Below are 17240 nucleotides of genomic sequence, written 5' to 3'. Positions count from 1 at the left end.
GGGCCCGCACTGTTCTCGCGTGAACCCACCAGAGGCCGTTGTCTGACTGACCAAATGATTGACTGCGCGACCGGCAAATTGGCTAACCGACCCTGCTCCTTCCCTAAAAACAACCAGTTTTACCGATTGACCTGCTCACTTCCCTAACCCTGAGCAACAATTTAGAAAAGCCATCTAGAAAAAGAAAAGCCCTCGTGTGATTTCTTTAACACGTTTTCGGATTTCACCCTGTTCTTACCCTGTTATGAACTCGTTCACTTGATTTTTTGGATTCTGTTTTTGTCTTGTCTGATTTCTGGAACCGCTCTTCCCAGGTCATCGTGTTCAACTCCTCTCTGCATCTGAAGTCTGCCGATGCACACGATGAGCTGACTGGACAAACTGGTTGCGGCGGGAAAGCCCTCCACACGGAGGTAAGCAGTCAGCCGGTAAGCGCGAAAGGGAACAACGTCATACCACCCCGTAGCGTTGGCTTAAAAAAAAGAAATGCAGCCATATGTACCTCCCGGGACGTATTTCGCGACCTCCAGAAACATCCACAGGACTACATTTTTAGAATGAGCTTGGGATTGAAAATTGCTGTTCACACTCAGCACCCATCAAACCTGATTGAATTAGAGAAATTCCACAAGGAAGAATGGTCCAAATGCCTTCAAAATGAATTCAGAGACTTATCCTTGACTATAAGAAGTGTCTACAGGTTTTTGTAGCAAAGATTGATGTCATTAATCTGATGGGGTGCCCAAAATTTTGCACTTGTCTGTTTTTGTTAAGACTTAAATTGCATGGCATCTGTTGATTAAATAAATTTTATGTCAGAACTGAAATGTTGCTTTTTCCTTAGGGTATAAAATATAGCCAAATGAATTTGTTGATTTAAATGGGCCAGCAGGCTATGGCTTTCAACTCTGGAAATGATCAGGGTTGGCCAAAAGACTTTTGCATAAGACTGTTTGTATTTATATGTATATATGTATTTTAAAAGTACATATATTTAATTATTAAATTATGTATTTAATGATTTATTTATATATTTCTAAAAAAAATATTCACTCTTAAGTATTTTTAATTTTAAAGTAATTTAAGTAGTAAAAACTAAATTATATAAAAAAAAATGTTTGTATTTACATAATATACTTGATATGTGTGTGTGTAATATATTTATATATTATATATACATGTTTTATAATATAAAACGTACATATAATGTAAACAAAACATGCATATGTAATACAAATTATATGTACATTAATGTTTTGCATATTTTTATGTTTGGTTTTTGATTTATTACTTTTTTTTAAAATAATTTACTTTTTACTACTTAAATTACTTTCCAATTAAACTTAAATAGTGAAATAAATGTTAAAATATATAAATACAATTATTAAATATATAATTTGCTTATTAAAAACACATACATATACATTTAAAATACATATTTACATAAACAGATTTAAAATTACATCTAAGTAATTTTACTATATATAATATATTTTAAAAATGAATGCTTTTTTAAATGTATACATGCATGTGTGTATTTATATGCATTAAAAATATACAGTACACATGTAAGTTTTGATGTAATAACATTTTACAAAGGTAAAAAAAATGGTTGAGGACTAGCTCACAGATTGTACAGCCTTGCAGCTTTCCCATCATTTCCTATATTTCTCAGCACTAACATTTATCATGTCTTCGGATGCTGCAAGTGTCATCATTCCAGACAGCATCTTTCCTTTCAGTAAATGATGGCTGTCGGTAGCAGACAAGGGCATTCTGTAAGTTAACTTAATATAGTTTCAGGGAAATTGCTGGTTTCACAATGCGAGCAGCAGGTAAATGGGTTTACTATGTTAAAACTGTCCACACTGCCCTTTTTATGGTCCATCTGAGACGAATGTGTTTCTTCAGATCTTAAAAAGACTCTTTGCTTGTGCGTCTATCTCACCATAGAAGGGGTGAAAATGAGACTATCGCTTCATAATTGAGTGCTAACCACAGACGCGGTTATGAACGGATATTATTCCTGACCTCATTCACACTCATTTTGAAGCTCATTATGCTGATATTGAGAACAAATGGGAAGTTTGTTCAAATGTGAGAAAACCAAGGACAAATTCCAAATGGAGAAGGAGAAATTTATTAACAGGAAAGTCACGGGTGTGCGTAAGTGCTTTGAAAAGCGTATTCAAGGTTTGTTTTAAAAGTGTATGCCAGCCTCCATTTAAAAATGAGTAATAACAACACTAACAGCCACACAAACCAAATGTGCTGCAGATAGTTTGGGCATTATAATACACTGACTGGTCCTTTTATTAGGCATATTTTTTTGGAAGTAGCAGGTAGGACCTTTGCCTTTTCATAATAACACGCAGTTGCAGATTTAATATTCAGTTTTCTAAAGACTTTTTTTTTCATAATTTTTTTTTTCCTGATCGAATAGGTGTCTGATTATATAAAAAATGCTTTCTAAATAGAAAATATCACTCAAGGAGGGGGTCTAAACACCACTTCAGGGGGTTGTCTAACTCTAAGTCATATTATGGTATCACTTTATTTTGATGGTCCCTTTAACACATTTTATTTTTTTAGTTTAAGTTATATTGCATCTACATGCTAACTAATTTTCATTAGATCATAAGTAGAATGTTAGGTTGGGGCTAGGTTTAGTGTAAGTTGACATGTATTTGCATAAGTCAGTTAAATGTCTGCTGAAGGAGCAGTATCAGCAGATATTAAGCAGACAGTCTACTAATACTCAAGTGAGAGGTAATATGTAGTTGCCAAACTTTTAGTCAACAAAATGTGAAATAGGGACCACCAAAATAAAGTGTTACCCATATTCAATACAAATATCTACAGGTCTGAATGTATCTGGTTGTTGAAATGACTTATGAAAATCAAAACTTGAAAACATGCGAGAGTGTTTAAGTTTATATGACATGGCCAGTGTTTACAGCGCAAATGAAAATGCAATGGACAGATGACACAGATGATACATTGGAATGCTTGTTTTGTTCATCCTTTTTGTTTGTTTTATTCAGTTTTTGACCATCCATTAACTGTTAAAATGACCAAATTAGAATTTATAAATTAATGAAAATTAAATTAATGAAAACTTAATTAATATCAAATAACAACATTAACAACAGATACACCCGTAGGCTCTTATAGTTGTGTATGCATGGAGAGGGAAAAATAATAAAAGATTATGGCATTTTTTTTTTTTTTTCAGAAAGGCAATGTGTTTTGTTTTGGGGAGAGTATTACAGTATCCACAAACATGCATGGAACGCTAACTCGTTTCCAGTTTACTGCGATTTGGAAAAGTCAAGGTTTTAAAACCACAAAAATGTTCTGGTAAACTGTTCACATACAGCTGAAGTCAGAATTATTAGCCCCCCTTTGATTTATTTTTCTTTTTTTAAATATTTCCCAAATGATGTTTATCAGAGCAAAGAAATTTTCACAGTATGTCTGATAATATTTTTTTTTTCTTCTGAAGGAAGTCTTATTTGTTTTATTTTGGCTAGAATAAAAGCAGTTTTTTATAAAAAAAAAATTAAAAAAAGATTTTAAGGTCAAAATTATTAGGCCCTTTAAGCTATATATTGTTTTTGATAGTCTACAGCACAAACCATCTTTAGGCAAGGCAAGGCAAGTTTATTTATATAGTACATTTCATACACAGTGGCAATTCAAAGTGCTGTACATAAACAAGAATGAAAAAATTTAAAAGACAAGTATAAGAAAGTAAAAAACAAAACAAATAATTAAACAATAACTTGCCTAATTATCCTAACCTGCCTAGTTAACCTAATAAACCTAGTGAAGCCTTTAAATGTCACTTTTAGCTGTATAGAAGTGTCTTGAAAAATGTCTAGTAAAATATTGTTTACTGTCATCATGGCAAAGATAAAATAAATCAGTTATTAGAAATGAGTTATTAAAACTATTATGCTTAGAAATGTGTTGAAAAAATCTCTCTATTAAACAGAAATAGGTTAAAAAAAATAAACAGGGAGCTAATACTTATTTAATTATTTTTATAAGCTTTTTTACAACAATATAATTTATAATATATTTTTTAGGTTTAGGAGAACAATATCTGCAGAACAGTACCCTCCACCTCAAATGCTGCTGATCAGCCCACAATTCAGGAGACATTTAAAAAACAAATAACTTAAAAACCAACAATCCAGCCTGATTTAGACCTGAACAGTGCAGTTTATTTTTTATTTTATATCCAAAGAAAAGAAAGATATGCAAGGATGCCTTTTTAAGTTGTAAAGACATTTGTGTTTTTGAAACTAATGAAGATTGCAGAAGTCAATGATTTATTTGAATTATTTAGCCTGACATGTTTACTGTTCCAAAATATTGTTTCTTAAAAAATACATATTGTGTTCAATGGGGAAAAAAATTGTTGTTTTTTACCCAGACATTTAAAAATAACTTATTTTAGAGCAGGTATCACAATACCGTGATACCATGAAACCGTGATATTTTTATCCAAGGTTATCATACCATCAGAATCTTATACCAGCCCATGCCTATACACAAATTGATGTAAACTGTTTTGAATGATATCTTGCGCACCTATTTGTATTGCAAAAATAGATGTTTCATTTAGCCGGTAATCGTGATGACAGTAATCGTGGAGCTCGCCTTGTGCAGCGATGTTTTACTGGAACACAATTGTCTATAGTTATTCTTTAGTCTAAATGAAAAAAATCATGTGTATGCCATTTATGAAAAGTGAAAAAAAAAAAATAATAATAATAATAAATAAAATAATAATAATAATAATAATAATAATAAATAAATAAAATAATAATAATAATAATAATAATAATAATAAAATAATAATAATAATAATAATGCTGTGCAGTGGCACAGTAGGTAGTGCTGTCACCTTACAGCAAGAAGATCACCTCACAGCTGGTTCTAGCCTCGGCTGGGTCAGTTGGTGTTTCTGTGTGGAGTTTGCATGTGCTCCCTGCATTCACATGGGTTTCCTCCAGGTGTTCCGGTTTCCCCAACAATCCAAAGACATGTGGTACAGGTGAATTGGGTAGGCTAAATTGTCCGTAGTGTATGAGTGTGAATAAGTGTGTGTGTGGATGTTTCCCAGAGATGGGTTGCGGCTGGAAGGGCATTTTCTGCGTAAAAACATGCTGGATAAGTTGGCAGTTCATTCCGCTGTGGCGACCTATGATTAATAAAGGGACTAAACCGACAAGAAAATTAATGAATAATTAATATTAATAATAATAACAATTTATCAAGTGTCAGATACACCACATTTTAAGTTAATGTAACTTAGTTAAATTTGCATATAGCATGGATTTGAAGATCAGAATCATATCCATTTAGTGAAGACAGTTTTACGTAAGTGGTCAAATGTAAATGAAACTAGCTATCAGAGAAATTGCATGAAGTGATGAGGTTTAAACAGCCCCTATATTTTTACATTCAGTCCTGGGGGTCATGATTATAGAATATAGATCAAGTTTTCCATGACCATGGGAATTATGAGTTGTGTAAGTAAGAGAGATTTAAATAAGGGTGCAAAAAATGCAATTATGTATTTTTTCTCTTATTCAAACAAGGCACACACACTGAAACGCACACACACAAACAAGGGTTTAACTGGGTTATTCTATTTGTAAAATTGGCCTTTCAGGACTTTTTTGAATGGCATCTGGAAAAAACCTCACAATAAAAATGACTTTTCAAAGACGGTTACTCATGTTATTGAGAGAAATGGACTGGAGAGACTGGCTCTATGCCATGTGAGGCTAATTGGCCTTGGGTTTGTTTAAAGCATTGTGATTAATGAAGTTTCTAATGAGAGCTTTATGATGAAGGCAGCAATCTGTCAGCCGGTGACGACAGCTCTCAACAGGGATAGAAATGAACAGTTAAGAGGTGATTTGAAAAGGGAATTCTCTTGACACAAAAACACCATTTTTTTAAACAAAAGCTTTCTTGCAAACCTGTCGCCATCCAATTTGCAGTATGCCCACTAATAGCTTTAAAGTCTGACTTCATTAAAAGAAGTCCGTGACTGCTCTTTCAAAATTGCTTATTATCAGATGTGGGGTCTGGATAAAACATATATAGTATAAGTCAAAACTATTAGCACCCTCCTGTAAAATTTCATTCATTTTCCTTTGGCTTGGTCCTTATTTATCAGGGGTCACCACGGCAGAATGAACCGCCAACTTATCCAGCATATGTTTCAAGCAGCAGATGCCTTTCCAGCCGCAACCCAGCTATGGGAAACACCCATGTACTCTGGCATTCACACACATACTCTATGGCCAATTTAGCCCACGTAAACACGAGGAGAATTTGCAAACATCACACAGAAATTTCAATGCTTAAAAATATTTCCCAACTGTTGCTTAATGAAGAGAAGATTTTTTCAACACAACAGCTTTACTAATTAATTTCTAATAACTAATTTCCTTTATCTTTGCCTTAGTGACAATGCATAAAATGTTCTAAAAATTGTGCAAGATACAGTAATAGTAATCAGCTTAAAGGACAGCTATTTTACCTCTTTTTCAAGATTTAATATAAGTCTTTTGTGTCTCCAGAAGGAGTCTGTAAAGTTTCAGCTCAAAACACCCATCAGATTATTTTATTATACCTTTTTAAATCTGGGAAAATTGAGCTGTTATGGCATTGTAGCTGTTTTTGTTGTGCATTCAAAGCTGGTTCTCCCTGCCCACCGTTCCCACGTGTGTGTGTAAGCTTCATGTAGATAGACAGCACAGTGACAGACAAGAATGAAGCAGATCTCCAATACTACCGTAAGAACTTTATCATTGATTATATGTTTTGTTTGTTGTGGAGTTAATTCTAGCCTTTCCGCAGCAATGAGTCACACACAATGTAGTTATAAAGTTCACACACACACAAACACATGTTTAGCTTTGCCAAATGTGACAGGACACATGTTAATATCCACTGCTGTATGAACATTCATTATGTTGATGTACAAAATAAACATGATTTAATGTCCACAAACCGGGATTGAAGCTTCTTTTATAATTGTACTGACACTATGCGGCTGTGGTGAAGAATTACGTAACAATTTTACTGTCTTTATTGCAAACATGCACTGTTTTAAAAACTTTTTAAACTTGTAAAACTCATTCTTGATCACATTTAATGATGATTGCCGATAACAAAGAGCTGAACAGATCTTTTCATTCCAGTTGCTTTGCGCACGTCCTGTCTTGTTAATATAATTATATGCGTTACTACAGAGACATGGTAGTACGCGTCTGTCGGTCAATTTGGTGCGCTGGGAAATTGCACTAGTCACGATGCGATGGGTCTCAAAATGGGAGGGATTTAAATCTCATTTTACTGTCAGGAAATTTAAAAAAATAGATGTATTGTGTTTCTATCACTCCGATATGACTGTGGATACACTATACCTGCACACAGTTCTGTCCAAAAAGCTCACAAAAAAAAATATTTACATCATAGGTACCATTTTAAGTAAAGTCCTTAGCCCATGTGGTGATATGGCTTATAGATAAATGAGGATTTTCGTTGCAGTGCAGCTTGAGGGATCGGAGATCACCGTTGTTCAGCTTAGGCTTGCTTTAATGGTAGATTTTTTTTTTTTTTACCGTAAATTTTACAGTTTTCTTAATTATACCGTAAACTAAAGAACATCTCTACCATATTTTTTTACGGTAGCTTTATGGCAATCACAGCTGCTAGTTTTTTACTGTAAATTTTACTGTTCTCTTAATTATACCGTAAACTGAAGAACATCTCTACTATATTTTTATCAGTAGATTTTTGGCAACCACAGCTGCCAGTTTTTTTACCATAATGTTACAGTTTTCTTAATTATACCGTTAATTGATGAACATCTCTACCATTTTTTTTTACGGTAGATTTCTGGTAACCACAGCTGCCAGTTTTTTTACTGTAAATTTTACTGTTCTCTTAATTATACCATAAACTGAAAATCATCTCTACTGTATTTTTAACAGTAGATTTATGGCAACAATAGCTGCCAATTTTTTACTGTAAATTTTACTGTTCTCCCAATTATACCGTAAACTGAAGAACGTCTCTACTGTATTTTTAACAGTAGATTTCTGGCAACCACAGCCGTTAGTTTTTTTTTTTACCGTAATGTTACAGTTTTCTTATTTATACTGTAAACTGATGAACATCTCTACCATATGTTTTACAGTAGATTTATGGCAACCACAGCTGCTAGTTTTTTTTCTGTAAATTTTACTGTTCTCTTAATTATACCATAAACTGAAGAACATCTCTACTGTATTTTTAACAGTAGATTTATGGCAACCACAGCTGTTAGTTTTTTTTTACCGCAATGTTACAGTTTTCTTATTTATACCGTAAACTGAAGAACATCTCTACCATATTTTTACGGTAGATTTCTGGCAACCACAGCTGCCAGTTTTTTACTGTTCTCTTAATTATACCGTAAACTGAAGAACATCTCTACTATATTTTTTAACAGTAGATTTTTGGCAACTACAGCGGCCAGTTTTTTACCGTAATGGTACAGTTTTCTTAATTATACCGTAAACTGTTGAATATCTCTACCATTTTTTTACGGTAGATTTCTGGTAACAGCTGCCAGTTTTTACTGTAAATTTTACTGTTCTCTTAATTAAACTGTAAACTGAAGAACATCTCTACTGTATTTTTAACAGTAGATTAATGGCAACCACAGCTGTTATTTTTATTTTATTTTTTTACCGTAATGTTACAGTTTTCTTATTTATACCGTAAACTGAAGAACTGAAAAACATCTCTACCATATTTTTGATTTTTGAAATCTGGTATATTTTTGATACCAGATTTCTGGCAACCACAGCTACCAGTATTTTTGCCGTAAATTTTATAACAAACTAACAGAAATAAGACTTTCACCAGAAAAAAAATATAAAATAAATAAATAAAAATTAGGAAATAATGTGAAACTTTTCTTGCTCTGTTAAACATCAATTGAGGAGAAGGGCATCAATTCCCAGGAGGGCAGATAAATTTGGCTTTAACTGTATATATACACACACAAAACAAAACAACACAGCAAACATACATGGACACAGTGCAACTTACTGAAATAGTAATCACCAAACAGATCTTCATCCTCATCATCAAAGTATGCTTGTAATGGAAAATGAAATCAAAGTAAAAGGATGGCAAATTATAAAAACATCAAATGTAGCAAACACAAAAACACACACAAAACATAAACCACAAGACCTTGAAAACAAATCAAAGAAATATATGAAAGCAACTGAATTACCTTTATAATATGAAAGTAAATCAGTAGCAATACTCGAGAGCTTGCAAATGTAAATGTGAGCACTTGTGATAAGAATATTTGTATGTGTAGGTTGAAATGTACACTTACAGCTCTGATGTGAACAGCTGAAATCCTCGATTTGCACACACACACAACAATCCACACACTTGTGTTTTGAATTGGAAGTTGCAGATTAATAGTTGTGTATTTGTAAAATGTCATTCACAAATACAAAGTGACAGACACACGTGTGCACGGCAAATTTGACTGCATCTTTGCTCTACAACCACAGGTCGGCACTCACAACCTCTCAGATTCGTCAGTACAACTACAAATCTCCCGCGCTCTGACTTTTGCTACACATCTCCCGCGATCTCTGTAGCAGAACTCATCTGTGCACTCGCAGATGCAGAGGCGTGAGCAGCGCGGGGCGGGGGAGGGGCGGGGCTGGTGTAAAGCTGTTTCATTGGCTGAAGCCTAACCAATGAACAATGCCAGCAGCCAACAGGACTGAGGTGCAAAATAATCATTTGCCACGATTATTTTATTATTTAGGGTTTATTTAAACTATTTTCTGAAAAGAGTTTTGTTAAATATCATTATTTCTACTGTAATGTACATACCAGTAAAAGAGCAGCAAAGCCAGTTTATTGGCTACAGCCAGCCAATGAGATGGGGCGTTTCTGTTTGTCAGCACACAGGGCAGCTCACGTTGTTGGAGGCCTCGAGAAGGGTATTCTTGCACAACTGGAGTGGCTGCACTCTCAGGACCGCATTTTTAGGACCGCATCTTTAGGACCCTAGTTTTTTGTGACAGCGTCACCTGTCGGATTGGATCATGGATGCGCTAATGGACGACACGGATGACAAGGAAAGTGTAAGTACCGATTTTTCTATTAAGTTTTATTTTAAACTGTTAAAGTATGTGTTTATTTTGTAATGCTACTGTTTTATACAGTGAGTTTATGCAGAAATGCCAGATTAGCCTGCATGATTTACCCCACTTTTAAGGGTCTGGGACAAAAATGTTACGTGACGATATTTTTTCCAGAAGAAGAATAAAATATTATAATAATAATTATGGATAATTTTACACAGCCAGAGTGAGAGCTGTTATAACTGTTAATAATTTTCTAGAGTTCGTTTTCTAGTTTGATTAAATGCTACGACGTTCGTAGCTCGTGACCAAGGTTTAATGAAACATTGTTGATTTAATGGCTTGTTGACTTAACGGCTAATGTGCTAAGTGACATGTATTAAACTAAGATGGTAAAAGCACGTTTGATGTAAGAGTTTTAGATTTATCTATATTTTACTGAATTCGTGTTATTCGTTGTATTACATTAGCACAATAAAAATTGTGCTGACTGCCTGTTTACCCCACAATACTGTATGTGTTATTAGCCTGATGTTTTGTCATCGTTTTACAGTGATGAATGAGATTCTGAAAGTTAGGATTATTCTGCAGGTCTTAACCAAATAAAGTCTCATATCTTTAATTTATATCAGGTATGTTTTACCTGGCGAATAAGAAGTTATGGCCAATATGATTGGATTGCTTAGGCTCATTGTAGGAGGAAAAGAAAACAAACTACAGGATGATTTTCATTGAGGTTATCTCAAACTGTTGAGTAACACTTTATAACATCTGCATACTATAAATAAATAATTATTAAGCATTTAATAACTAGTTAATTTATTAATATTTTATTTGTTTAGCATTAACTCTACATTAAATAGACATTGATAAGCAGTTTATAAATACAGTTACAAATGCTAGCTGTGTTCTTGAGTTTATAGCATATCTATGATGAAGTGCAGCTTATCTGTGGTGTTCATTTTCCAGAGGAATGTCTGGCCAAATAAGTATATAAACTGCACGCTGGGTGCTACTCATTTATGAATCCATGTAAAATGATTTGCTGTTCTGTGGTAGTATTTTAGTTCATATTTAAATGATTTTTTTTTCATAGGCCATCGTACATCCTCTGGGTGTCTTGAGGAGCTGGTCTTTGGATAATGCTGAGCAGGTCTTTCTTTCTGGTAAAGATTATTATTACAGGTCAGAGTATGGTTAATTTTGGCACAATGCTCAAAGAGCCTTTTTGTTACTGGTATATATGTTAACTCAACAGTGATTGTTCTCTATTTCAGTGAAGTAAAAGAATTTAACAGACAGATTTACAAACAACTGACGAAAGAAGGGAGACCATTCAATAGGTGGGTATTGCTCTTATAAACTTAAAAATATGGAGTTGGGAGTAAAGTTTCCTGTTTGGTTCTCCCAACAGTGCATACGCTTAAGCCAGAAATATATATATATATATATATATATATATATATATATATATATATATATATATATATATATATATATATATATATATATATATATATATATATATTATAGCTTACACTGTAAAGCAAATGTTTGTTATTTTACCTCTTATATTAAATATTAATCTGAATTTTATTTCATAACAATTGATTAACCTTTTGAGTTCATATACATTGTTTTACATATTCAAGAATATATATATTCATTCATTTTCTTTTTCGGCTTAGTCCCTTTATTTATCAGGGGTTGCCACAGCAGAAGGAACTGCCAACTTATCCAGCATATGTTTTACACAGCGGATGCCCTTCCAGCTGCAACCCAGTACTGGGAAACACCCATTTACACTCATACACTTGAACATGGGGAGAACATGCAAACTCCACACAGAAATGACCACTGGCCCAGCCGGGGCTTGAACCAGCAACCTTCTTGCTGTGAAGCGACGGTGCTAACCACTGTGCTGCCCTATGTGCTCTATGCGGGTGAGTGGGATTGACAAACCACTTGGAGGGAACACTCTTGCTGTCTTAACCAGACATTTTGTTATAAATAATCATGTGCGTTTCATGTTTATTCATATAACTGCTATTTTATCTCTTAGCACTTCATTTTTGTCTTGATATTTAATATCTCTTGTTTAAATACACTATGAACAGCAGCTGCGCTAATTATTTTCCTTGTTTCCTATTTCCACCTGGGGATATTCATCCAGAGGCCTCTAGAGATCGTAACCTGTGAAGAGATGATGCCACCATAGAGGACTTCTAAATGTATCCATAATCCTGAAACAGACCGTATCATGAGCAGATGCTGTGGTGGTCATGGAGAAGTGGAGAGCATGAGACTGATTAATGAAAGACCCCAGTGACAGATGAGTGCCCACATTGACCCTGTGGTCCAGCCTGAAAACCAGCTGGTGACCTACTCACACCTGCAGCTTCTCTACGATGGACGCCCAGTGTTTGCCTCCAGCGCCTAGACTGCAGCTCTGCATGTGAAGTGTGGCCAGAAGAGAAATGGTTGTTCCCAACTGAGCCTAGTTTCTCTCAAGGTTTATTCCTTCCCTTTCATCAATTGGTAAAGTTTTGTTCCTCCACTGTTGCCATTGGCTTGCTTGGTTTAGGACTTGTGGAACTGTGCATCGATGGATTTGCTTTTTTTTAGTGTTTGGATTTTCAGCAGTGAATACTAAACCACACTAAACTGAACTGAATTTAATAAATATTAAGCTGCTTTGACACAATCTACATTGTAAAAGTGCTTTAGAAATAAAGATGAAATTAATTAAAATTGAATTGAATATTCAACACGTTTCCATTTTTCTCAGAAAACATATTTATAAAGGTGCTGTTGACTTGAAATTTTCACCAGATGTTCATAACAATTTGTAAAGTAATTAGATTTGTTTTCTATTCATATATATTTTTTCTTTGGTTTTCAGGTCAATAGCACCTTTAGAAATATGTTTTCTGAGAATAATGGGAACTTGTTGAATACTTATTTACCCCAGTGTGTATGTGTATATATATATATATATATATATATATATATATATATATATATATATATATGTATGTGTGTGTGTGTGTATGTGTGTGTGTATTTATATGTATGTATATATATATGTGTGTGTGTGTGTGTGTGTGTGTGTGTGTGTATATATATATATATATATATATATATATATATATATATACTTGAACTTTCTTCTTCACTCTCATTCACAGGAGCTAAAGTCTACAGCCAGTCTGAATGCAGCAACTGAATAAACAGTGGGGTCAATTTTGTGGTTGAATTGCATTAATAAAAAAAAAAGTGTGGATATTTATATAAATGTACATTCTTGAATCATTCTTGCGTCTTGTCTCTCTAAAACCTTTACAACCTGGTTTTAAATTAGTAACTGCAAATGCTGAACCCATTTGATTTCAATTTATTTTCCTTAATACTGAGCTAATTTGTTCAATGTAATGGGGTTCATCAATATACAGTATTTTTCAAGGAATTTAAGACTTTTAAGGCACTCAACTCTATTTATTCATTTATATTTTAGGTGTAAATTCATTTGTTGTATTTTAAAAATGTTACTTAAAGCAGGCGTTTTACACTTTAACCTCTGTAATAAAAGTGCCTGAAAGTTTCCGCTATATAATCCAATTCGGTAGGTGGCGCAGTTCCAAAACGGGTCCTAGAAATGCAGTTTCACTTTGTCATCCAATCCGGTAGGTGGCGCTTCTGCAAAAAACTAGGGTCCTAAAAATGCGGTCCTAAACATGCGGTCCTGAGAGTGCAGCTACTCCAGTTGTGCAGGATCATACTATTGGAGGCCTCGAGCAATCAGAGGGTAAGTTATGATTTTTTTAATAATTATCTATATGTTCAATACTGTTAGCTAAGCAAAGGACTGTGCTGGGTGCCTCTCTTGTTTGTTTTTTATATAAGAAACAGTTTTGAGTTATCTAGGAGCTGCTTTCAATCATGTTATATGGTTCTAAAGATACGATTCAACCCACATGAAATAAGAAGTTGTAATAGTATTTATAGTAAACAATATTACGTTTTTGAACCATACTAACTATAATAAACTGTATTATACTGTATATATTGCAGTATCTACAACTTTGTTAATGAATGCAATAGCACACTGTAGTATTAACTAGCATGAACTTTAATAAATTGAAGTATATATATATCTATATATATATATATATATATATATATATATATATATAGCTTAAATTTGAAAAAATTGAAATATAGCTATCTGTTTAAAACTAAACATTCTAATGCCATTTATTATGCAAATATCAAGTTGAAACAAATCTGTTAAGTACACGCATTTATATGTAAAACCTAATACATTTTAAAGCAGTTTCATTTCTTTCTAATTTATACATCTACATGCATTACATCTGATTTAGGTCCACAACTTGCATCCTTCAACATGATATGTGTGTTCAAAGGAAGAGCAACTAGGTGAGGGAGACAGTGTCCATCGCTCAGCTGAGGGTCCACTTTGAGCATCTCATCTGCAGGGTTAAGCAACATAAGCTGAACAGTCATCATCTCTCTCTATTACAGCGAGCATCAACCAGCTTTACACAACGGCCTGCTGTCTGACCATTAGTAAAGGCTTGAGCAAAGTATTAAAGAGGAGATAACATTTGATGGGTAATGATGAAGTTGGATTTACCACCTCCATCTCATTATGAACAAGGAAAAACCCTGAAATATTTCAATACAAGTAACTAGACATTTGCACTGCACTTATTTGGACTGTAAATTTTATTTGACAAATTACATTCCCTTACAGAACAGGTGTCAAACTCAGTTCCTGGAGGGCTGCAGCTTTGCAAAGTTTAGTTCTAACCCTAATTAAACACACCTGATCAAACTAATTGAGTCCTTCAGGTTTGTTTGAAACTTTCACTTAAGTGTGTTGAAGCAGGGTTTCAACTAAAAACGTGCAGGGTTACGGGCCTTCAGGAACTGAGTTTGACACCCCTGCTTTACAGTAAAGTGTAAAAATACTACATTAAACAATTATCAAAATAAAAGTTGTGTGTGTGGGTGAGTGTGTGTTTTGTTCAAATCTGTAGTCATCTTGGCAGGTAAAAAGAAAAAATAAAGTCGGCTTCCTCTTGAACGATCTGAATCATTTTGAAGTGTTTGTAGAAGAGCTGGATCCTCATGTCATCTTTAGCATAAATAACATCCTATTCAAGCTATGCAGCTTCTCTGAGTTCCTCATTGACTTGAAACACGCTGATCTCTCCTGTCACTCCATCCTTACAGGAAACTGAGAAATAACCTATAGTAAGTAACGTTCATAATTAAAAAAGTGATATAAAGGATACACTGTACACAAACATGTAAATAGATAGATGGATAGATAGACATGATGCAGGTTATAATAACCAAAACCGGTATGATCTGTAAGAAACTGAAACGCCTAGTGTTATTTTTAATTGCTATTAATGTGTGTGTGTGTGTGTGTAAATATACTTCAATTTATTAAAGTTCATGCTAGTTAATACTACAGTGTGCTGTTGCATTCATTAACAAAGTTGTAGATACTGCAATATATACAGTATAATACAGTTTATTATAGTTAGTATGGTTCAAAAACGTAATATTGTTTACTATAAATGCTATTACAACTTATTTCATGTGGGTTGAATCGTATCTTTAGAACCATATAACATGATTGAAAGCAGCTCCTAGATAACTCAAAACTGTTTCTTATATAAAAAAAACAAACAAGAGAAGCACCCAGCACAGTCCTTAGCTTAGCTAACAGTATTGAACATATAGATAATTATTAAAAAATCATAACTTACCCTCTGATTGCTCGAGGCCTCCAACAACGTAAGCTGCCCTGTGTGCTGACAAACAGAAACGCCCCATCTCATTGGCTGGCTGTAGCCAATAAACTGGTTTTGCTGCTCTTTTACTGGTATGTACATTTCCACAGAATTTATGATTTTTAACAAAAATCTCTTCAGAAAAGAGTTTAAATAAACCCTAAATAATAAAATAATCGTGGCAAATGATTATTTTGCACCTCAGTCCTGTTGGCTGCTGGCATTGTTCATTGGTCAGGCTTCAGCCAATGAAACAGCTTTACACCAGCCCCGCCCCTCCCCCGCCCCGCGCTGCTCACGCCTCTGCATCTGCGAGTGCACAGATGAGTTCTGCTACAGAGATCGCGGGAGATGTGTAGCAAAAGTCAGAGCGCGGGAGATTTGTAGTTGTACTGACGAATCTGAGAGGTTGTGAGTGCCGACCTGTGGTTGTAGAGCAAAGATGCAGTCAAATTTGCCGTGCACACGTGTGTCTGTCACTTTGTATTTGTGAATGACATTTTACAAATACACAACTATTAATCTGCAACTTCCAATTCAAAACACAAGTGTGTGGATTGTTGTGTGTGTGTGCAAATCGAGGATTTCAGCTGTTCACATCAGAGCTGTAAGTGTACATTTCAACCTACACATACAAATATTATTATCACAAGTGCTCACATTTACATTTGCAAGCTCTCGAGTTTCGCAACTGAATTACCTTTATAGAAATAACAAGATACAGAAATCCCAGTTGTTTTGCTTTTACCTCTGAACAATCTGATGCCGTGAGATCAAGGCTCATAAAAACCCTCCTCGAATTTTGTGTGTGTATGTGTATGTGTATTTTTTTTGAGGAATCTTAAGAGTATACACGTCGAGGTAACATTTGAAGAGCCGAGCTTTGGATTTAATTCAGTTCAGAGTGCTTCTGTGCAAACAAAGCATCTGTTGACTGCGCCAGAGACATAATTTATGCGTCAACAACAAAAAAGGTAATTTATGTGTAGACTAAAGCATGTAACCGCAGAAATTGTAATTACAGTGTGCCTATGCATGAGGTAACCTGACGAATGCAACATGCAAACAGAACAGATCAACAGTGCCTTGCATCACCGCCGCATATTATTATTTACTCAACCTGTCATTGCGTGACCTGCTGCTCATTTATTTATTTTGTCTGTAGTGGCTTTTGATAGAGCTAATTTAATGTTTAGGTAATTCCACCTTAATAAACGTC

The 17240-nt window shown here is 34.3% G+C and overlaps 1 protein-coding gene and 2 long non-coding RNA genes across 13 annotated transcripts in view; 1 reads left to right on the top strand and 2 right to left on the bottom strand.

The window, feature by feature from the left end:
- The window catches only part of tenm2b (teneurin transmembrane protein 2b), a 599580-nt gene that overhangs the window by 376475 nt on the left and 205865 nt on the right, over positions 1-17240 (bottom strand). For 3 of the 6 annotated variants that reach the window (XM_087301398.1, XM_087301400.1, XM_087301401.1), the window contains one exon: positions 9130-9177. The exons of the other annotated variants lie outside the window; for them this stretch is intronic. In XM_087301398.1, the coding sequence (XP_087157524.1) occupies positions 9130-9177 (48 nt within the window). The remainder of the gene's footprint in view (positions 1-9129; positions 9178-17240) is intronic. 6 annotated transcript variants of the gene reach the window in all.
- Positions 10153-13505, top strand: LOC147838897 (uncharacterized). 6 transcript variants are annotated; one of them, XR_015520445.1, is made up of 6 exons: positions 10153-10196; positions 11293-11362; positions 11474-11539; positions 11885-12139; positions 12370-12734; positions 13385-13505. It is a non-coding gene; the product is annotated as an uncharacterized LOC147838897 (long non-coding RNA). The 6 variants fall into 6 exon arrangements; XR_015520443.1 differs by having other exon boundaries at positions 11293-11381; positions 12370-12708; XR_015520441.1 differs by having other exon boundaries at positions 11293-11381.
- On the bottom strand, positions 14925-16728 carry LOC147838896 (uncharacterized). Its single transcript, XR_015520475.1, has 2 exons — positions 15998-16728; positions 14925-15456 (listed from the first exon to the last, which is right to left on the bottom strand). It is a non-coding gene; the product is annotated as an uncharacterized LOC147838896 (long non-coding RNA).

This window comes from Danio rerio, chromosome 21 (genome assembly GCF_052040795.2).
Source record: "Danio rerio strain M-AB ecotype USA chromosome 21, GRCz13ab, whole genome shotgun sequence".
In the NCBI taxonomy this organism is placed as follows: domain Eukaryota; kingdom Metazoa; phylum Chordata; class Actinopteri; order Cypriniformes; family Danionidae; genus Danio; species Danio rerio.
Note: the sequence above shows the minus strand (reverse complement) of the source record. Positions and strands in the feature narration are given on the sequence as shown.